General features: G+C 40.2%; 1 protein-coding gene across 3 annotated transcripts in view; it reads left to right on the forward strand.

Moving 5' to 3' along the window:
* NRG1 (neuregulin 1) overlaps window positions 1-23,916 on the forward strand; it is a gene marked incomplete at its 5' end in the record, with an annotated part of 180,413 nt that overhangs the window by 22,589 nt on the left and 133,908 nt on the right. For all 3 annotated transcript variants that reach the window (XM_082783717.1, XM_082783718.1, XM_082783719.1), the window contains 3 exons: window positions 9,295-9,472; window positions 15,742-15,866; window positions 23,735-23,785. In XM_082783717.1, the coding sequence (XP_082639843.1) occupies window positions 9,295-9,472; window positions 15,742-15,866; window positions 23,735-23,785 (354 nt within the window). The remainder of the gene's footprint in view (window positions 1-9,294; window positions 9,473-15,741; window positions 15,867-23,734; window positions 23,786-23,916) is intronic.

The following is a 23,916-nucleotide window of genomic DNA, read 5'->3' on the forward strand; positions in this document are numbered from 1 at the left end:
GATCAGTATTTGTTGTAAATAAGTTACATTGTAGGATATGTAATGAAGTATGTTGTAGAGGCAATGAGCTCCTCTCTGCATACTGTGATTGTACATTATATTGAGTGCCATGTTCAGATTTTTGCTGAGCTGACTTGGAGCTGATGGTTTGTGTAAAATGCCCAAGTTGTTTCCAGATTCCCAGTTACTGAAATGGCTCAGAGGGCTTTGGGGCTCCTTGGCTAAACTGCTTCCATACCTTCTACCAAAAATTGAAGATTTTGCTAACAGACATTACCAGCTGACGGCCACCTCAGTCATCTCAAAGGTTCAGGTCTACTTGTGCTGTGGGGAATATTCCTCCTTCATGTGCTGTGCCTCTGGGATGAGATGGTACATGCTCTGCTCCACCTATGACCAGAACCAGATGAAGACAACTGAGGAAATTTGGATTAAGTCTGGGTGGGTACAGACCCTAGTTTGTGGTCCCAGTAGAAGGTTATGCCTGAGGATGACTGGAAGTTTTCTCATCTACTTGGTAAGAAGTGGTGGTGTCTTTGTGAACTTTGTGAGAAGGAGATTGTTTGGTACTTTTAGGCAGGCTTTTATTTTGGTAAGTCCCATTTTGAGTCATTCTGTGTACTCACTGATTATTCTTTCTGGTGCTTACATCCCCCAAATCAGCTTCCTTAGGTATTCTCAGTGGTGGTGGCAGTGAGCCAATGTTGGATGAGCTGGTTACTGGTCACCAGTTGAGGCACCTTGCATCTCACAGTCTGGGAAACTCCTTCTGACCACAGTTTCCACTGAATTTCACCTGTCATGTCACCCCCTAATCCCTGTTCTGTATAACTGGCTAATGAGGTGTCCAGTGGGCCCTTCTGCTTTTCTTCTTCAGAATGGAGGATTGTTTCAATATTGGGGAAATTTATGTCAATCCTGTGGCTATAATGTTGCTTGATGTCTATTAAATGCTACATCATGCATACATGTGGCATACTGTTTCTTCTACACAACTGAGCTTTCATGGGGTGTAGGTACAGTTTGGCATGTTTAATTAGGAAGATTTCTGAAAAGGCACATAAAAGTGTGCTGGCAGTGTCTCTATAATATGTGTTGCTCTTTTTTTTGTTAAGGCTCCCACAGCCTCAAGGGGATAAGGAAGATTTTTCTGAGTATGAAGGGCCTGCCATGGATAGATCTACACTGGGTAATTTATTGGCTGATGCATGGCACACTTTCATCTGTGAAGTGGAGCTATTGCAGAATCAGAAAATGCTATTATGCCAAGAAAACAGTACACACCAGAAGAAAAAAAGAAAAAAAAAAAAAAAAAGAAAAAAAAAAAGTGCCTATTTATGATTAGGATTAAGGGAAAGCAATCATTCATGGCCTTTGTGCATGAGCACCCCAGCATTGTCGGAACTGTGTGAAGGTGAAGCTAGATGTTGAAATGCTGAGGGGATGGAGAGGCAGCCCAGACCAGAGGAGGTGGAAACAAGAGTTACAAAACACAACATACATAGGATGTACATACAACATGTACATATGTGGTGGTTTTACCGTGCTGGGCAGCTAAACCCCACAACTGCTCTCTCACTCCCCCTCCTTTAGATGAGGAGGGGGAGAAGTAAAGCAAAGAACAACTCACGGGTTGAGATAAGGATAATTTAATTAAAGGGAAATAATTATAATAATTAAATAAAGACTACCATGAACTAAACAATTTAACTAAGGGGAAATAAAAGGGAAAGGGGAAAAGGGAGGAAAACAAACAAACAAAATAAATGAAAGCTATATGGAAGTGCAGAGGAAAGAAATTACTCTCTACTTCCCACAAATGAGCGATGATTGACCACGTCCTTGAAGCAAGGCCTCAACGCACGCAGCCGGTGTTCGAGAGGAGGACCGACGTCTTCTCAACGAGAGCCCACCCCTCCCCTCTTCTTCCTGTTTCCACCTTTTATTGCTGAGTGTGACACCACATGGTATGGAATATCCCTTGGATTGGTTTAGGTCAGCTGCCCTAGTGATGTTTCTCTCCTCACTTTTTTGCCCACCCCCTAGGAGGGTTAGAGAAAGGCCCAATGCTGTTCCACTGCTGCTCAGCAGTAGACACAACACTGGTGTGATAACACTGCTGTTCCAGCTACAAGTACAGAGTACGGCACTGTATGGGCTGCTGCCGGGAAAGTTAACATTCCAGCCAGACCCAGTACAACATAGGATGTGTAAAACTTAGAGGATTCAGCACACTGGTGGCAGGTACAGAGGTGTGCCATAGACAAAGAAATGTGAGAGAGAGAGGAGGAGATGACTGCAGACTTGGAGCCCTCAGGCTAACAGGCTAATATTCTAAGGAACTCACTAAAAAGTGTAAGTGCTACCATGAGAGAGACAGAGAGAATCACCTGAAAACTGGATTTTCATCAGCAATCTGCTGCTATAGAGAGGAATAAACTTTGAAATGATACTAAAGAACAATGAATTTGGCATATCGTTATGTTGCACTTCTTTCCTTCTTGCTTTCTTTTCTTCCTAGTTGTTTTCATCCTTAACAGAACAATCTTAGAGAACACTGAGGTGGCTACACATGTACCACAGCTGAGACCTGAGGTTTAAATTTTGTATACTCATTGATCTGGTGCATCTTCCAAGTCTGATGATGAGCTGTTATCTTAAGACCCAGTCCCATTAACAGTGAAGTCACAGGATTTGCTTTCAGGTGATTCTCTCAGCTGTACTAGACTCTCTTTGGTGACCTACTGGATGTCTTTTTTTTCAAGCTAAGACAGAGATTAGTGATGAAAATCACTAATTAAAAAGAAGGAGATATATGTATGAGTCAGCAAGCCACCCATCCTCCCCTCATCTGACTTCAAGGCTTACAACTTGAGACAAAATTTTCTTACATGGAGTCCTGAAATTCAGCTCCTAAATCAAAAATGGCCTCATTTTAAAAAATCACATTAAGAAAGCACTTGCAAGTCCGCTTGAAATCCATGGGATTTATGCCTGCATAGCATTTCTGTGCATTGGATTGCTTTCATTTTAGTGCTCAAATAAAGATTCTGGAGTCTACCTTTATGCACTTAGGTATGTAAAATATGGGCCTGCAGATTTTTATATCGACTTTATGAGCGGTTGTCCCTGAATTGTTTATTGCATATCAAGTATATTTATTTTACGCTGTCCCCACATTTTCAGTCTCTATGATCAGATTTTTTTTATTGACAATGTCTAACAGGATCATAAAAGTTTATCAGGGATGCAGCTAGTTGGAGTCAGCTGCTACCCTGTGACACAGAGGAGTATTTAATGTAATCAGGCTGTGCGTTCCTGCAGACATGATCATCAGTAAATAAATTAAGTGTTGACCTTTAAATTGTAATCTTTATGTTACATGCTTGCTCACACATAGCTTCTCTTGTGTAACCTACATTTTGCTATCTTTGAATGCAGTTCCCTGTCTCTGAGGAGGTCGAAGCTTGGAAACTGATATCTTGAGTGACTGCATGAGGCTGGATAGCCTGGCATTATCTTGTTACACTGAATAAATGTACACTGTCTATCTTTCTTTTATGGGCATGATACTTCTACTAGGAATGCCCATTTGTCATTACCATCCTTTTCCAGAATCCACTAAAGAAGCTTTTTACTTGTACAGTGGACGGAAGTATGGAGACCTTCTCCATTTGCACAGCACTTTTTCCATATGCCCATTTTCTGTGTCCTATTCAAAAAGTTGCCTTCCCAATATCATGTTATCAGACAGTCCATGACATTCTCTTTGGAAGAGTTTACTGTGTTTCTGATAGGGAGAACAAAATGGAGATTAACACAACCTCAAGTAGCAGCTTCATGGCAAGGGGTAAATTTCTATCAGTTCTGGTACGAAACATACTTGAAAGCTTCTCATTCAGAATAAACCAGGACTTTAGGTGGATATCTTTGAGTTCATTGTGTGCACCATTACTTTGAAAGGATGGAGGGAGAATTCAGGACTGTCACACCTAAATGTGTCAAACCTGTCAAGCTCAATGAGTTTAGTCTCAAATGATCCACAGCTAGAGATAAAAACTCCCAGTCAGGGTAGTCAGAGTTGCAGTTGGTTTTATGATTGGCTTTTGGGAGTAGCTACTCTGATTTACAATAGCATTTACAGGTTCCTTGCCTGGTCCAATGTTCAAAGAACATGACAGTAGTGTTATATTCCTCCCTCTTGCTCCATTTCTTGGCTCCTGAACTTGATGCTAGCCTTTCCTGTGGTGTTCTTCTTTCTCTTGGCCTTTACAATATCTAACATTTATGAAAAATAAAATCCTTTTAACATCATGAAAGAGAATGAAATTCTGTGGATCTTTGTTTTACATGTAGTGCTTAAAAAAAAAAAAAAAAAAAAAAAAAAAAAGTTAGTTTTGCGTTTTTCCTTTTGCTCTTCTTCACAAGCATAAGTATTCAAATCATATCAAGACCCAGAGGCTACAATGTATCCGGACATATTTTTGAAAGAGTTCAGAACTGAAAAAATTCCATTTAAGCAGCTAAATTATTTGTTTGATTTTCCAATCTCTTAGATCATATTCAGTTACTCTGGTAACTGAATAGGCACTCTGCTGTGGGATTATCTATCATTACCCGCAGTGTTTTATCATATAGATAATCTGCACAGAGACTCAGCATGCTGGAATGAAATACCAAAGTTTTGAAAAGTGCTCAGAATCCAAACGTTTCTTGAGAGAATAATAGAAAAAGTTTAAAACAATGGAAAACAATATATATATTTTTTTCAGTTGTCTAAGCAGGAGCGGTATATGTTTTAAAGTGTAGCTTATATTGTTTTTACCAGAGGCTTTAGAAAATCTGGTCTGCTGATGATAAGCCTGAGCTTGATTACAATCTCATATGCAAGGGGAGAAGGCTTTTTGGAAATAATATAATTTGTCTTGCATTACTGACCTGCCTTGAGCATTGTGCTAGAAAAAAGCAAATCTGAGGCCAAGGCAATGGGTGTTATTTTTGTGGCCTCTATTACCACTCACTAAACCATTCATCATAATTTTACACAGCAAATTGTGCACATATGCATACTGGCAACCATGTCTAATACATTCCTGTATTCAGACTCTTAAAAACCTTTGTGCCTTCCTAGGAAGAGGAAAAGAAAAAAAAAGTACCTCATGGAATTTCAGCTGAAAGCATGTAGTTGTGTGATAATATTTTGCAGGTTTCCTGTTTAATTTGTTCGATGTGTTGAGGTTCCATGCAGATTAACTACACAATCAAACACTGAGGGTGAGGAGATTGCTGTGCTTTGCCAAACTCACCAAAGTCCAGAGAGAAGAAGTTATCTCCAGTCATACATTATCAATGTGTCTTTTGCAGAGTGAATATAGAAATGTGTGTTCCTTATCTGCAGTGATATTATGCAGGCCAGCAGACATACATTTCTGAAAGAAAAAAAAAAAAAAAAAAAAAAAAAACAGGAAAAGCAAAAAAATGACAGGCATTCAAGCCACTACAATAAGCAGTGATCTAACACCTTGCATGCTTTTGCCTGTCGTGCTCTCCCAACAGTGCAGGGACCTTTGCTGACACGGCTGCCACTTCTGTAGGGCTTGTCACAGTGAGGCAGCCCTCTCTGGCCGCTATCACCCTTGGTGCTTTCCTAGAAAGTCTGTCAAATCCAGGGAGGTCCACAGATCACAGAGGGAGGTCTTGATCAGGGAGTGTGAAAAGCGTGGGGTTGGACGTGGGTGCCTTTCTGTATGTCTAACTGACTCTTAAAATGTGAGGCCCTCCCAGGGTTCCGGCATATTTTCAGTATAAGGAGTACAAATAAATTGGATCCCACCACACCTTTCATTCAAGCAGTGCCATTTTCAGGGTGTTCGCACAGTTACTTTCCAGTGTCTCTCATCGGGATTTGTTTATTTTCTTTGCTATCTGGCCCTTGTCATTCCATGACTGATGGCACGTGGGAGAGCTCTGCTGCTGCAGTACCAGAGAAACTTTCAATGGCACTGTCCAAAACTTGTTCTACAGTAAATTCTGGAAGTCTCTTTTCAATATTGAGAATATATTTTGACCAAGTCACCCTGTGCCAGATGGCATCTGAACCTCTGTGCATGTGTGGGAGACCCAGAAAGTGCTTTCTGTGCCCATTCTCCCTTGTTCCTCCCGGTGGTGGCCAGCTTCACCCAGAGCATTGGATAGAAGCCCTGGTGGTGGCAGAAGCCATGCTCCATGGCAGGCAGTGAGATGCAGGTGGAAAGGAGCCAAGCTGACAGGATATGCCTTAGGGACAAAGGAGAAAGGGGTAGAGAGGCAAGGGCAGGGAGGTGCTTCGGGAGGAGCAATGCCTAGTTATCATTATAAATATTCTTGACACCTTTAAAAATATTTTTTACAAGACAAGTTCCTGGCTTACCAGAACCAGAAAAACTGACACAGACTGTGACAAAAGTGAACTACCTCTTGCATCTGTGGAAGCCATAGCTTCCACATCTCAATCCAAATATACAGAGCTGTAGTTTTATCAGCACGAGCTGTCTTGTATGCCTGACAGGTCTGATTAGCTTTTGCAAAACTGTAGCTGAAAGGAAACAAACATAGTGTAAGTGAAAAAAAAAAAAAAAAGAAGGGAAAAAGAAAAAGAGAGAGAGAGAGAAAGACACAGTCTCTTTTCTGTCATGTCTGTGAACAGCTTTTACTGCTTTCCCTGGAGAGCCTGCATGCTTGGACAGTGAGTTACTGTGAATTAGTGAGGGTCACTGCCATTGATTAAATCCTCTTTTATGTTTCCTGGTAACTCCTGAATTATGGCAAGAGTTGAGCATATTAATTTAACACTTTTTTTTTTCACTGACAGTTCTTATGGAGGAAGAAATCTGCAAGTCATTTTGCACAGATAATATTGAATTAAAATAAAATTCGGGAACAAAATGGCATCTCCCTTTTATTCCCAGTTTTACCCTGCTATGTTGACAGGAAAAATCAATAACCAGTTGAAGTCTTTAGCACAAAATTTTGAGCTTTGCAACTGTGGTTATTCTCTTAATTTATTTGAGATATGGGATCAGGATATAATGGGTGAAATATATTCAAATAAGGAATACCATCTCTTTATTTCATACCTCTGCAGCTCCTTTTCTGATGTAGTGACAAAGGATTATATATTAGGTGACACAATGAAATTATTAGCATAAACCTCACTTGTAAAGGTGATAATTAATGCTAATTATTTTTGTTAGAAAAGTTAAAGGTTGTATCTTTCAAAAAATCCTTCCCTCTTGGATAAATACTTGAATATTTGCATATGTGCATATGTAATTGTACATGTATATACAAATAGATGCATGGACACACACACTATTACAAAAGTGTAAATATTTAAACACATTGTTAAAACAATATGTGGACATTCGTTCTATGTAAAGCAAAAATTATTATGGTAGCATTTTGGGAACGTGTTGGAATTTCCAAAATTGTCTTGGGGGATGGGGGCAGGAGAATGGAAACTGACATATAAAAACACATTTTGAGGGAGATTTCTTTCTGACCATGAAATCCTGGTCCCTGTTCACTCACCTGGTATGTCACAGTGCTTGAGGCAGCTCTGTCACTGCCCCAATCCCTGTGCCTGCCCCATGTCTAGAACCTCCACTGTGGCTCGATAGCCACACCTCAGTGTCTCTTTTGCTGTAGACCTCATTTTCCCACTGATGCTTATGCCACTCTGCTCTGGGCCCAGTGTCCAAGGAAATCAGAATACCTCTGGCTTCCCTGGGCAGTCCTGTGATGAGATCAGAAAGGTCGCCTCACATGTGGGACAGGCAACACTGCTCTCTAGCAGGCAAGCACATATCAAACATGTCTCATCATTTGATACACATCTCTCAGAATTAAGGCTGTGATGGTGCTGCTTGATTTTTGCCTGACCAGAATAATAATTAAGAGCAATTTACATCAGCAAGTCCCTACAAATGCGTGAGCACCAAACATCAAAACACCATCAAGCATGTTCCAGGGTGTCAAACACTTTTTTACACAGGACCATAGTGGAAACCTATTACCATCACAATGATCTGCATGTTGTAGAAAGTCATTTGGCCATACTGCCCATTTACTTCCTCAGACAATATTACAGCTATTTAAGAAACAAACCAAAAAATAACAGTACATTATGCTAGAGGTGCTGCATGGGACTAACAGCTTCCTGAGGGTATAGGCTAACAATGGGGCACAGCTGAGCTGAGATAGACTCACATGCTGTCACCCATCAACTGACCAGATGTAACTTTCCATAATAGCCCTCCCCAGTTATGTGGTAAAGGTGTTGTATTGAGCCTCAGGAAAAATTAGGTGGTTTACCTTGCTACAGAAGCATGGTAAAAGCTGCTTTGCAGCTAACACGCTGGGTCAAATGAAGGGTAGCATCTCACAATGGCACTGTATTTTTGTGTAAATGCTGTGCTCAAAGACCAGTACTGGATAAAGAGTATTAGAGGTCTTTAGCTTAGAAAGTCCTAAATGGTTTGAAATTTATCTACAGAATAAATGCTATTGTTACAACATGGTAGAAATTGAGATGCATCAGCTGGAGCTCATCAGTGTGTGGGAGCTGTTGGCTGAGCATTTTCAATGCAGTGTCCCCTTCTGGGTCCAAAATATCCTTAATTGATATTGATTCTCTTGATGGACTTCCAAGTCCGTCGTCTCTTGCCTCAGGGAAAGGATGTAGCCAAGCTGAGATTTGTGCTAGGTATATAATGTGGGTTATAATGTTTGGCTGGAGCAAGAGCCCTTCCTCAGATTAGGGAAGCTGTTGAGCTTGTACTCTTGCTTTTAGCTTTTTGTCACATCAGCTGGACCTGGAGCCTTTGGATATCCACTGACTCATAGCAGTTAAAATAAATAACTCGTCAAGATGTCCTCCCTCTATATTACCTGCCTCGTCTGCCTGATGCAGTGTGCTGTCTTGTGTCTAGGTGCTCATGATCAACTAAGTGTTAATAGTGCTTTATACCATATTCAGAAATAGCACTTCAATTCTCACTCAGGCAGAATTGTCTCGTAAGACCAATGTAGGAAGACTCCAAAGAAACAAAGTAGACTGTCATTAGATACACGCTTATGCTTTAAGTTTGATGTGTGTTTACACACAACTGACCCTTACTTATTAAGTTCTGGTGCAGAAGCATTGCTTGCCTGGTTGGGGTTTTGCTGTCTGGCTTTGCCTACATCAACTGTGGTTAGCACTGTTTTCTTTTTTGAGGATGGCCTAATCACCAGCTCATTCTTTTATTTCTTTAGCAGTGCCTCCCAAATTGAAGGAAATGAAAAACCAAGAGGTTGCTGTGGGTCAGAAGCTAGTGCTAAGGTGTGAAACCACTTCAGAGTACCCTGCACTCAGATTCAAATGGTTAAAGAATGGAAAGGAAATAACCAAGAAAACCAAACCGGATAATGTCAAGATCCCCAAAAAACAAAAGTAAGTACAGAGACATATGTCCCAAGTGGAGCTGGGAGGGGTGGGGAGAAGACTGGTCACAAGAAAACAAGCATTAAGGTTATTAATTGCGGCATCACAAAGCTAAAAGCTATGAGGTAAAGAAGAAGGAACTTTAAAGAAGCAGATGCTGACTTTGTTTTTTGAATGTATGGATGAAGTGGTAGTATGGTATAAATATTTCATAAATAATTTTACCTTTTCAATGCCTGTTTCTTCTCCGATAGCCAAAGGCTATCATCTTAACCAGTAAATCTTGGAGACAGGCTATTTTTAAACTACACATGAGAACAGAGGTACCTTATGTTTATTGTCTAAAATCCAAGAACATTTAAAATCATCAATGCAATGTGAATTTGGAAATATTTTTGAAATTTGCTTTGTAAACAATCTAGTCCTGAAGAAGGGCTGCATGCTTTCTGTTTTAGCTTCAAGTGTGATATGCAAGCTTGCAGCAGTCCTTTGAGAGAGGCATTCCAGCATATGCAGGACAAAGCACAAGTCCAGCAGATGCCAGATGAGTAGCAAAGGCTGCAAATCTCATCTTCCTGCCTGGTGGAAAGTGTCCCCAACACATGACTGCTGACCAGTGCCAAGGGATTGTGTGGTGCCCTGTTTCAGAAGGGCAGGCAGAAAAAACTATACAACCTATTTTCTACATTGATGAAGGAGAAGACTTTTGCTATGGGGTCTCTACCTTGTTATTTAGGCTTAGAAATTTTGATTGTGCCTGCTCCTTCACCAAAAGGCGACATGAAAATCTGTCTGAATACAGCCCTTCAACGCTTACTTCTGTCTCAATACAACGGTTCAGCTCTTACTTCTGTTCTTAGTAGGCAGTGGTGCAGTTTACTGCACTGGGGCTTGCCTCCCCTTTGTGCAACACACAGAGGATTTGGTGTGGACTTTACAGAAGATCTTTCCTCCAGGGTATTAAGTGCCCTCATACTTCATCAGATCTCACATCAGTAGAAAAAATAGCAGCCAAAATCAAACAGGTGCTTGACTTTCCAGAATCATTCCAGTTGAAAACTAGATGTTATGACTTCCCTTTTGGCTTTCTGTGCCCCAAATAAGGGCTGATGGAATATGGAAGGGGATGGACAAGCATCACTGCAGCTCTACTGCCATGGTCACACAACTGGAATCTGCAATGTCTCTTTCCAGCATTTGTGAAATGGAGCTGTTCCAGGTGGCAGCTAGCCTGGCAAATTATCTGGACCCATTTAGAGGGCCATATGTCTCAGTCAGAGTTGCATTTTCAGTCTAGTCTGTACAGGTCAGAGCCTGACCCTCAAGAGAGTGCTGCCCGTGAGGAGCAGACTATATTTTCTCCTGTTACTTTTTTGCTGATGATGATTGACCAAACTCACTGGAGCCTGGATTTCATCTTCTGAGGCTGGGCTTTGTCAGTTCACTGTTGGGTCAGTAACTGTTTTGGCTTCTACCAGGCACCACGAGACAGTGGAGACATTAGCAGGGGAAGTTATTTTCTGGAGCTGAGCAGGAAACATTTTTGAAAACCCAGAACTCTACTAGGATGAATTTAAAATCTCTCAAAGTTTTGAGGAAGAGAGAGAGAGAAAGGAGAGGGAGGCAAGTAAGAGGGTGAGAAAGGAGCTGGCATAATGGACACTCACTGATAGCTGTTGATTAGACTATGTATGTGGAATATGTGAGGCTATTTTACAGGTTTATGTGCCAAAATACATCTAAAATTCCCCAAAAGATACAGAGAAAAAATACCCTATAAATTGTACCTCTTTCTGGAAAATGGAAATCTGAAGTCCTAGTCCCTCACAGTAAGTGGGCAGAGTGCAGACTTGGATTTCACACTGGTGTGCTATCCCAGCGATGGAGGTATCACTCATCCTTAGAATTTCTCTGTTCTATTTTCTGTTTTAAAACAGAATTTTCAGTATGGAAAAAAGAAGTCCTTCCCCTTACAGATGTAAAAATCACTAGATATAGAGTACGAAAAGGGGGAAGACAAGGGTTGCCTTTGTAACCTTTGCCTTTGCTGATATCTAAAGCATTTACTTCGTCATTCTACTTGGAGATTTTAGCTTGGGGACATATGAGTGCTTTGTCATCTTTTCTTTTGCTGTTTATGTGTGCTTCCAGTATAAAGTAGATGCGAACAGCTTAAGAGGAGACAGATTTTTTGACAAAACTGGGACAAGCATGTGTTTTAAAGCTAGAGGAAAAGGGGTGAAAAGGCATTGCAAATGGGAATATAATAAGACATATAAATTAGAGTAAATAAGGTCACATTAAAAAATCCTATCTCAAATGAAATAATATCAATGGTCAAGATGGATTTTTCTTTTTTTTTTTTTTTCTTTTCTTTTTTTTTTTTTCCCGTGACAAAACATTAATAAATGTTTGTCATGTTCATATGCTGCCATATTGTTAGAGCTAGCATTTTAGTGTGAATTTGTTACTACTATCCAGGGTTGGGAAACATCATCTAGGAAGGCTAGCATAGCTGTGGAGTTGTCTAGGATTCATGTCTACTTTAAAAGTTGTATGTTTACAAAAAAAAAAAAAAAAAAAAAAAAAGCAAAAGCCAGAAGTGATTTCTGATATTTTTAGATTTTATAAGAAATCATGTTTCTCATTGTGTGATGGCTAAATAAAACCTGTTTATTGTGGGGAGAAAATAAAAGTTTCTGAACTCTGGACATTTATCTTTAGATTTTTAACAATTTGTAAAAAAATTCTGGCAGAATTATGAAGTGTAGTTCAGAGGCAGAAAATTAAGACTTTAGACTGACACCTGGAGCACACATGGAAAAGATGATACTGAAACTTGGTATTTTTGGATGTCCAGTGTGAATGCTACTGGTTCATAAGATTTGCAGAAGTGAAGTAGGTAGGTACTGACAGTATTTTCCTTTTTTGAAAAAGGAAAAAAAAAAGTTTGAAAGACTGTAATAATGCAAGTTTACTTCAGACTTAGCCTTCTGAAAACCGGCACTTCGTTTAAATTGAACTTCAGGGATCGCTTCTCCAAACTCACTAGAATGATTTCAGGGTGGTTGATTCAGAAGGCACAGGGGACAGACATGCAATGACATTACAGTACAGCAGGTGAATCACACTAAATGACTGTGCCTCTTTTCATTCCTCTGGAAAGTCAAATGAAAATAAGGGTTTAACATTTGGTGAAAAGTGCTCTCTTTTTACCTCAATTTTTTTAATTAAAAGCATGCAGTAAGTGAGTTCCTGCTGCTCTTAGCACTCCTGGTGATTCACTATGCCATATTCTATTGATTTATCTGTATAGATAAGTTATAAGTTATTCCTCTGTGTCAATGGAGATAGAGCAAAAGTTGAACACTAGACAAGGCCTTTTCACTTGTTATTTAAGCATTCCTGCTGGTGTCCACTTGTACCAGTAATGTTTCATTTTCCTTCTCTGCATTTCAAGTTCAGGTAAAGACCTCACATTTTTCTGTTGGGTAGTAACCTGTACAGGGTCAAGCTCTCTTCATTATGTGAACAGGAGCTTCTGTATCAGGATTAGGATTTGGGAGCAGGAGGAAGGTGGTTGCTAATTCACCAAGATGATGGCTTTGGAAACAGCCGTTCATGAGAAAACTTCATATGCAAGTGCCCTGCAACTTGGGCTTCATCCAAGCATAGCCTGGATATTTGCTCGCAGACAGGGAATTCTGGATGACAGATGGAGCCTGGAAGCAAAATGAATTCAAGCAGTCAGATAAGGTGGGCTGGGACTGCATTCTGTGGATGTATTTTTTCTCTTTCATGTATGAATACAAGCTCAGCAGTGGTGATGAACTAAAGATATGTCAGAAGGAAACCTTAGAGGGAGAGGTATTTTTTGGTGTAGCATAGTATAGGTTGAGAAAATGACAGTCATTTCAATGTAAAATCTCTTAAAAGGGACTTTCAGTGAATACTGTGGGAGTACCAAATTGCTAGGGAGCTGCTTCATTTACAGCCATTAATGAGTCATCTTCTGTTCTGTTTTGAATTCTGTCCTGATATGTCTCGATAATATCCTTAAGATTACAAAATGTTGATCTTATTTGGCCTTCTTGCAGAGTTTTTCTACAAACAAGAATGAACTTGGATTGCTAGAAGTAGATTTGTAAACCATATGGTTGTTTTACCTATTTTAATGTCACTCTAAAATCATAAAAGGAAGTCTGACTTCCTTACCTCTCTCTGTAAGTGCAATGTAAAACAAAGAATAAAAATAGATGCATAAGGGAAAAGGAGCTTCTTCCTCTAAAAGCCAGGAGTTCCATGAAGGTTGTTTGCATCAATATTTCTTGATATCATAAAGGGGAAAGAGACTGCAGCAGACACAGAGTGAGTGCCCAAATAAAAGTGATATAGCTGCAGCTCTGCTTGCTTATCAAAGTGAGTTCCCAAAAGAACTGAGCCTTCTTATGTTTTCTTTTGAGGTCTCCTGAAGCTACAGCTAGCTCCCCCTACACACAAATGTCTGCAAGATTGGCTGAAAGAAACATGTGGAATATAGGAAATATCATATGTCCATGCAAGCTGTTAGGTGGCACAGACCACTGCCAGGTACATGAATAGGTGGCAGGAAGCATGAAGAGCAGATCATTTTTACTGTGGTATAAACATAGCTGTGAGATGCAAAATTCTCAGCCAAAGAGTCAGTAGCATTTGTCAATGTCTCAACCACTCCATTCTCGTGTATTCCTGGTTACCACTAGCTGGAGTCTGTTCTTGCATATTACCTGAAATGCAGCCTGGAACACAGCCCAGTTAATTAATTCAGCATCAGGAAGTAGCCTTAAAACATTACCTGAGAAGGAGCTCCAAATAGTCAGCTATTCAGTTATTTACCTTTTAGGCGCACCTTAGCAGTTGATAACGTAAGTTTGGCTGCTGTCTCTTCTTCGAAGGCCAGTGGCCTCAAGAAAGCAGCCTTCCTTGATGGCATGAAGGGAAATGTTTGTGATGGAGGTTTCTAGTAGAGCTGAGTGTTAGGACCTTCACATAGAGGCAGAGAAGGCTGAGTTGTCTATAACCAGTTGTTTGACAGTAGTTGGGTTAGTTGATTGTGGTGGAGAGGGATGGCTCTCAAGTATGTGTTGGAAGCAGCACTGAGTGTTTTGGTTGCTCCAGAAGCCCTCCTGCTACAAGAGACTTGTCTCTGGTGTGAACTCAGCCCAGCTCAATGATACCCAGAAGGGATAACATGTTATGATGTCTGAATGAAGAGTTAGGAAAACATGGCTGTGCTGAGGCAAGGCAACTCCACAGATGTTGCTTACCTCAGCAGTTGCTGCTGGTGACTAAGAGTTTTTAGAGTGAAGAACCTCTGGCTCTGGGGGAACAGTCCTTAACTTTAGAGTAAGCCAATACAGGGAAACCCATGTTCAAGCACTCTCCTAAGTGACTATTCTGTGGGTAAATGAGGGGGCTTTGCAGCAGGCAAAAACTTCCCCAAAGCACTTATTTTAAACAGAAACTAGGAACAGCAGTAATTTGTATGTTTTCCCCAAGCCAGTCATTCTCTGCAGTCTAGGTAATGGGATTATTGGTATCACATGAGTTGGGGACCCCTTGAATGACACCAGAACATGTTTCTACCCAATTAATGGGCAGGCAGGAGTTCTGCATTTTAAAATCTAATCTCAAAACCTTGGAGACTGATTAAATTACATCTCTGAGCCAGGAACAAAATGTAGCTTCATGCAAATTGTGCTCCTGCCCATAATTTTTTGTTAGTGCTGGAAAGTGATTTACTATTGGGGTTTCAGAGGTTGTTAAAGAGAGTGGTGTGTCCTAATCTCATGATTATTTAGTCAGATGTTGGAAACTACGGTACTTACCCAGAACTCTGCTACTGGCAATATGAACCTGTAGGAAAGGATAATCTATTTTAGTATTACACCCATCTCCATGGCATCTGAATAACCAACAGTTCAGCTGAGGGAGGAAGGCTGTTTTTCAGAGATTTCCTTTAAGAACAAAGCTTCCTTGCAAGCAAAAAAAAAAAAAAAAAAGCATAAATAAGTATCTTTAATTGAGTTAATTACTATGCCTGTTTTCCAGCATCTTTGAGGATAGAGGTTTTTTTTACTTTCCTTCCTTCTTTCAAACCTGAATAGTGTTAATCTGTCAGAGTATAAGAATGGAAGACAAGACTCTGCTGAGAGGTAAAAAGAATGTGTTGGTTCATGCAGTGACTGTTACTCTAATACAGGATGTTTACATGCTCTATTTTTTTTTTTATTTTGCAGGAAATACTCTGAGCTTCACATTTATAGAGCCACGTTGGCTGATGCTGGGGAATACGCATGCAGAGTGAGCAGCAAACTAGGGAATGACAGTACTAAAGCCAGTGTTATCATCACGGACACCAATGGTAAGGCTTGGCTCTTTATTTTACTATTGCATTCAGAAAGACCATGTATTACAGGTCTTTTGCCGTCAGGGCAAAAGGGACTGAAGGAGGGGAAAGATTTGCTGGTGAAAGTGGAAACACTGAAATCTGTTAGGTATGCTAAGAAAATGAATCAGGCCAGACTTAGCTACTGTGTAGCTGAGGTGCTTGGCTTTCCTTACCAGGTCAAATGGGATGTCTCCTATGAATCTGAGGAGAGAACACTTCTGTGAGACACTTTCCATCACCAAGTCTAAGACACAGTCTAAATAGTCAAGATAAGAAGACAGTGAAAGAAAGGGAATATTATTTTAATTATTGTATGCGTGAGTAGCAGAGGCACTATAGGGGGCTTTCACTTACTATAAAATGATTCTCAATCTGACTTCTAATCTAGAACTCCACTCTTTGTCTTTAAGTAATATTTGCATAGTTCTAGTTGGCAACAGTTTTCCTTTCACAGAGGTTGACAGTTTTATTTTTTCTTCATTTTTACCATAGCAAAGACAAAGGCATGAATATATTCAAAAGTGTACTATTCAAAGCCATGAATGTATTTCATGTACTTTGATTCAGGTACTATTTTTTAAAGTCATTTTGAGAGGAACAGAGATTCCTACGAGTCAGGTAGCATTCAGACTTGCCCAAATGATTTTAAATTATTTTATGTTGTTATTTTTGCAGAGATCCTTTTCATTCCACTTATGGGAAGTTCCAAATGCTTCTGACAGAATTTAGTGAGTGTTTTCTTGTACAGTAATGTTTTAGCAGTACTGTTTCTTCTTGAGAGTGTTTTGAAGGCTGTGGTTCAGCTGGAATCTTGTTTCTTAAGCATGACATTTCTAATTCAGTTCTGATAATTCAAATTCCTGTATCTAGCCAGTTGTGAAGTATCAAACAAACATGCTGTCATTAGCAAACAAAGCATATGTTTTGTGTGTACATGAGATGGGTTTGAAGATGTTGTTGCAATGGGAATTTACCACTGATGTTTTTTTCTGTTCCGCATTGTGCCCTGAATCAGGATATAGGCATTTCAGTGAATAGGAAAACAAATGTGAACCTTTGCCAGTGGGATTTCTCTTTGGCTATCTGCTGTTCTGTGGTCACACAGTGGTTGCTTTACTGTATTCACATCATGTATTTGCTATTCTAATTTATCAACTGAAGAATCCCAAGTGCTAAGATTTCACATGAGCTGTCTGGTATTACAGTCTTGATCAGATGTCAGGAGACTCATATAAAAGATCAAGTGTTATTTACCGGAATGTTATTAGGAGCAAAAATGGGTAGGTGTTTCTGTATAGCTTTGTAAATGCTCTTGGTTTCCATGAACACAAATTTTGATTGCTCACTAGCTGCTTACATGGAAAACTCCTGTACTATTTCCAAGCAACTGGAGTTTCCAAAACTCAGCTGTAGACACTGAGCCTGAAAAAAAAATAAAATAAAATAAAATAAAAAGTGTGGGCATCCTCCATTACTTCCTCATACAAAGAATAGTGACCTGGCTGGGGAACACACTTGGGACTCTATTCCTATGCTCTGTGACATTAATTTTTCAACTTCCCTTTGGGTTGTGCTGAATGACAGAAAAACACTCTTACTGCAGGGAGATGGGAGCTTGGTTTGGAATGAGGACATTTTCAGACAAACCCTTCAAAATGAATCCATAACCAATATGTTAAAATTTGTCTAACGTTGTTGTTTAAAACACAGCTGTGCATGCAAACCCCCTTGATAACAGGTAAAAATCTAAAAAGTCAATCTAAACCTGACAGCTGGGTCTTTTTTGTAAAGATCTGAACTGCAACATCGCAGTGATACTCGATAATCTAGAATAAAGCATGGCAGCATTCATTGGATGAATAAATCAATCATGCATATTTGGTTGCCACACATACATTTGAGCCCCCTCCCCCCCCCCCCCCCCCCCCTTGCTGTTGCTTATAAATTACTAGTACAATAGTTCCTGTTTTGTTTTTTTTGTGTTGTTTTTTTTTTCCCCCAAGTATGGAATTTTCCACCTGGTCTTGAGGAACAGCATGGGCAACATCTGGTGACTTAAAAGCAATGGATCCCTAAGGCCTCAGAGGGCAACATCTGCTTTACAAACAGGGACAGACCCCCTGCATGGGTGACCTCCTCACCCCTTCTTCCCCTGCATTCCCTGACCTCTTCCCCTTGCTAGCTTAATGACAGATTTGGGATCCAAACTTGGTAATGAGCCCTGAAGGGTAGTCATTACTCAGGTCCCATATATATCTGTGTGGTCCTGGCCTATTCATAGTGTGTGTGTGTGTGTGTGGGGGGGGGGGGGGGGGGGGAGGGAAGGAGGGAAGCATATTTAGCACTTATTTGTTATTTTCTGACAATTGACATTTGGAGTAGGACTGGTCCAGGGCAGCCCAGGAGCTGCTGTAGAAAACTAGTGCGTGGTAGTGTGTGGACTTCTGAGAAGGGTGAACCTCCGCAGAGTAGGCAGGGAGATTTCATCTTCCCATCTCCAACAGATAGAGTGACAGAGGGTGACAGATAGAGTGACAGATAGAGTGACTTTCCTGTGGTCATACTAAGCTGCTCAGCTACATGTACCCTAACTTCAATTATCCACTTAGTATCCACCATGGGCACCTGTATGCTCACCTGGTCATGTTTATTATGTGTGTTCTGCTATCTACAACCTTGATCCTCCTTTCCCTTTATGCTGTGTACTTTAAGACCAAGGATAGATAAGGCAATTATATTTCTGGACATCAGGTTATTTTTCTTTCCACTAAAATATTACTGTTTTTCAGTATAAAAATTCTGTGTTTAATTCCCCAGGATTCTGTCAAAGTTTAACTATTTTGGTAGAAATTTTCTTTGCTGGTGTATGCCACAAAAGAGAACTCAAAGGCCGGACTAAAGGCCTATCTAACGTGATACCTTATCTCTGCTATCAGCTAGCAATGGATATTAAGAAAAATCATACAAAGAACAAGACACACAGCTTTTACACTAAGGTCCTTCATCTGAAAATGAAAAATATTTACTCCTTGATCCAAAGCATAAAAAAGGAGTATTTCTTAATGAAAACACTGTTTGTTTGTTTGTTTGTTTGTTTGTTTGTTTTTTAATGAGCAAAGCACTTTATTTTTCCTTAACCCTATGCTAGGAAGGATAACTTTCTTACTGAAACAATAATAGTCAGCGCAATAACTCCTGTCTTTTTTACTGCTACAGTTATGATTATCATTGCTATTACTTAAAACTGCATTATTTTCTCTTACAAAAGTTTTCACTACGTATGAACATACACACAAAAAAAACACATGCAGCATATGCACTGTTATCCTCCATAGACTTTTTTTTTTTTACATTTTTATCCTTTTTACTGAAAAATACATAAAGCCTCATCTATAGAGCCACATCTATGGATTAAAAATGCAGCAAATGTAAAAATACGTAAATAAACTCTGGAGTTTTTTTCATGGTTTGTTAGTTTGTTTTGCCATTTTTAAAAGCAAGCAGTGGGAGTTATTCTGTTCTCTTTTAAATTTCTAACAAGTATAACTTGCCCACAGGATATGAGCTTCATTCTTACTTTCCTTCACTCTTATTCATGTATACTCCCCTAAGAAGGATTATAACGGAGGTTGGTTTAGAGCCATGAAGTTCTTCTGGCATTGTGTAAATAGCACATAGGTTTTGGTTGTGTGGTAATAGCTGCTTTTTGCATTTTGTCACGTTAGCGTGGCAAAGGATTCTTGCAGTGAATTTTTTCATGGCCCTTATCATGAACATAAGGCCTTAGCTCAATAACAGGTACTGAGAGTATACTTGCTACCACAGCCAAAGCTTTCAATTTTATGTTTGAAAACTTCCTCGCAAAATGTCTTATTTAAACAACAAGTTAAGTGACCTTGTTTTCTAAGTGTTGAGCACGCCTCAGCTACAACTGAATCTGGTGTCAGTCTTCCCCTTTAAAACCTATTGACCTAAATCTTTTGTCTCACTAAGGAGATTTGCTGGCCCTACTGTGGCTCAGCATGCAGAAGAGTGGATTCCAGCAGAGGTGCTTCAGAAGCTGGCAGTCTTTAGTATTTGCAGTTGTTGGGTCATGGCAGGGCACTGTGTGAGCTCTCATTGTGCACATCTTAGGCAAAATGAATTGACACTATTTGAGTCATCCATAGGAGCGGCTAGGACCACTTTGCCTGAATTGAAGGGAACAAGAAGTGTTCGTGTGATAGGTGCAGGTAACTCAGCTGTGGGTAGAGGTAAGCCATGGTAAATTCGTTAACTACAAAGGCAGTAGCTTGCATACGCTTCTGATTTTGCATCCTTAGGATTTGCAGTTGTACTAGTAGAGTGGAACTCTATGGTGCTATAATGGTACTACTCAGAGTTGCACAGTAGCCAATAGACATTCACCATTCATTAAAGTTTATTTTGTGACCATGCCCTTCCTCTTCTAAAGGTAGCCAGTGGCTGATCTTCAAGAAGATGGCAGAGAAATATGCAATTAAAAATATGTTGCATCTAGTACCTATTGAGCATGTGGCTAACTACAAAATACCTCAAATGCAAGAAAAGTTCCTTCCTTCTCATGCATTAATCTGTCTGAGATTTGATGAAAGCAGGAGTGGTTTTCTTCTTTAACATAGATACAGGTGATCTGGGAGCATAGATTTTTTTTTTTTTTTTTTTTAATACAGTAGGCTGACATAACGGGTCAGATTCTCAGTGGGTGTAAATCGTCATTCCTGGATCAGTGTCAAAGAATTGGACCCCACAGTGGGGGAAAATAAATAAATAAATAAAAATAAAAAAATAAAAAAATAAAAAAAAAAAGTTGCCATTGCTCAGTTTGGCATAGGAATTTCCCTAAGAATAGATTTGAAAGTTCCTTGCAATTTGACAAATTTGAGTCCATTGTTTCAGAAAGTCAGTGCTTTTCTCATCTGATTTTGGTCAGTACTTTCTTGGATGATCAGGAAAAAGGTAAAAAGCATAGTATTTTTAAGAAAAAAGACACTTCTCCATGTCCTTGACCACACCTTCTACTCACCTATTACTTTATGTGCTGAAGAACAAATAAGAGGGTTCAGGTACTCTTTCTTTCTCTACATGTATGTAGGTGGGTATCTAACTGACAAAATCAATGCAAAAGGCTTAAGTCTTAAATCACTGCCAGAAAGTAAACATCAGTATGACAAGAAGTATCTTTGCAGCTCTCACTACCTGTGATGCTCATAGTGGTTGACTCCCCTTTACAAGTTGTTGTCTGGGCCAGGGTCCTCAGAGACACTTTAAAATCTGGAACCAGAAAACGTGAGATCAAAACTTCGATTTGTTGAAGGAAGCTTTTTGTGTTAGGTCTTTGGCACGTTAATGGGAGAAGGAAAAAAAAAAAAAAAAAGTGCTGTGGGGGTATAAAGAAAGGGCTCTTTGCAACAGCAGCTCTGTGCCTATTAGATGTTTGGTAATCCCCATAAAATAAATAAATAAATAATGGTTCTTTCCTGATCAGGAAAACCTCTTGCCTCCCTCAGCAGATCTTGTTGCCCAAGCATGAAGACGTTCCCTCTCAGCAGCCCAGGTAAAGCTCCCTGACTGGGAGGATGGATCAAGAGTCCAAGCTCAGCAAGAGTGCTGTGAATCCTTTACATATTTGGAGGACTCTTCTCCATCTTGCCAGAAGAGACTGCAGGAGATGGAGCTGGCCAGTGTGTAAAGGAAATGGGAATAAGAGACTACAGGGACCTGTTGCCAAAAGTATCCCCAAGCAAGGATTTTGTGTTCATCCTTAAACATATTTCCTTAAGAAATCCCCAGCACAATCATCTTTCAAGAACAGTTACCTTACCAAAACTAAATGCTTCCTAGAAGCTCCAGCAGACAGAATTGGATGGAGCGTTTGAGATTGCTGCTCCTCATGGGGACACAAGCTGTGGTCTCCATATCTCAGCAGACCACAGAAACGGCAAGTACTATGACTGAAAAATATTTCTGGCTTTTCTACCTCTGGCAAGTATTGAAGGTCCCCACAAGCAGCTTCATCTTGTTATCCACTGGTTTGTTGTGTGGATCTGTGCAGACCTTCTCAGATGGAGTAAAATGCCTCTTTTACAATTGTGGTATACTTTCCTCAATAAGCAATACACACAAATTTTGTGTCTTTCAAATGTTAACATCCACTGGTAATGTTGCTAACATGAATATTACTAACAGGGATTGGTAATACATAACTTTGACAGGTTTTCTAAATGTGCTTCTTGACACATCTCTGGTGTGGGAGGCTCCAACTATATTTTCCACTGAAAGGGAAATTTCCCACCTGTGTTTGTAAAGACACAGCTGATCCTGGGAAGGTGACAATAAGAAATGCTCCAAAAAGCTCAGCATGGGCACTAAATGGAACATGGTTTCTTTAACTGAGAAAGAAAAAGTTGCTCCAGTCGTGCCAGATGCTGAGCTGCTCAGCTGTCAGACCTGTTCTGTCTTCTATTATGACTAAGAAAGGTTAATTGCTCAGACACCCTCAGTGTACAACAGTAAAATGCTTTCATAGCCAGCAAATGGTCCTGAAAGTTGCCTGGCTGTGGGCCACAATGTTCCAAGACCAAGTGCAAAGGTTTTGACCTTAAAAATTTTACTTATGATACCAATTTCCATGCCACACACCATTGGGTATCAGACAAATGCTGCATAACATGTTCTCTCACATTAGTGAGGTGAAAAAGGACTGTATTGCCCAGACAAACAAGATATTTGCCAAAGAAACCTGGACCAAAAGGGGAAAAAAGTACAAAAGTAGAAGAGCTAACAAGATATAAATCAACGCACGGGCTCATCACAAGTTTAACAACACGGATCCTGAGAGGAAGACAGTTGGACCATGTTTTGTCTCTATTCAAGTCTGTGTGACGTCTGAAGGATATGAGCGGAGGAACACCTAATCCAGACACAAGAACATTCCTAAATTGCCTTTTCCTAAGCCTCTTCTGAGGCTTTTTCTCACCTTGTTTTGTTCAGCCTACTAGAGGATTCAGGGTGTGCCTTAAGAATTCAAGGTGTTCAAGTTCCATCCATAGATCTCATGCTTGTGCAGCAGGACTGAGCTGCACAGCTCTGAGGTGGGAAACTGTTGTGAGAATGTTGAGAAAACTGAGATGCATGTGGCTTGCAAGGTCAGCAGTGCACAGACAGATGGATGGTGTTGTTAGCACAAGGTCACTTCGGTGCAAGAAGTCCATGGCAGTGTGTCAATAGCAATAACACATCTCAGTAGGACCAGGATGGAAGAGCAGCTTTCCTCCTCTCTTCAGCAAAGCAACTGATTTCCGTCACAGAGCCCCAGTAGTCATCCCATGAGAGGCTGGGTTTGCATGTGTGACTTCGAAGATTTCCCTGAAGTGGCAAGTGACATTATTTCATGTACTTAGCAGCAATTCAAGTGATATGAGCAGGAACACATCGTTGCAAAATTTAACTCTCTAGAAGCATAAGGAGTGAATACTCACACTGACACCTTCCAGAAGCAGAGCCATCTGTGTGATTTCTCTGGTTGCCACTGATCTGTTATTCCCAGAGGAAAATGAGAGATTGAACAACTGGCTTTTTTGAGAAGTAACAGACTTTTTCTTCAGCCGTACCAGTAGATGCCATCGTTTTTCACTTTTTCCCAAAAGGAAACTTTTGCAAGTTGGTGTCTGATTGCAGCCTCTGCCACTGAAGCAGAGTCTAAGCTTGCTTCTTTGAGCACCTTTTTCCTCTTTACCTCCTCCATTCTTGGCATTGAATGCTAAGTCAGAGGACAACCTGACTCCACATTATAACTTCTTGTTGCCTCTTATGTTTTCCAGAGAGCACCAGCAAGATACCAGTCTCAACAGAAGGGACAAAAACTTCTTCACGTAAGTTCAATTAACAGAGTCTTTCTCTCCTTTTCTTTCTTTCTTCCTGAAACTGCTTCTGCAGCTCTGAAACTGCTTCTTCTTAGCACACATCAAAATTGCCTGCATCCAGAGCCTCAGCACCTGCATAT

This window comes from Aythya marila (genome assembly GCF_965140915.1).
Source record: "Aythya marila genome assembly, chromosome: Z".
NCBI classification, from domain to species: Eukaryota; Metazoa; Chordata; class Aves; order Anseriformes; family Anatidae; genus Aythya; species Aythya marila.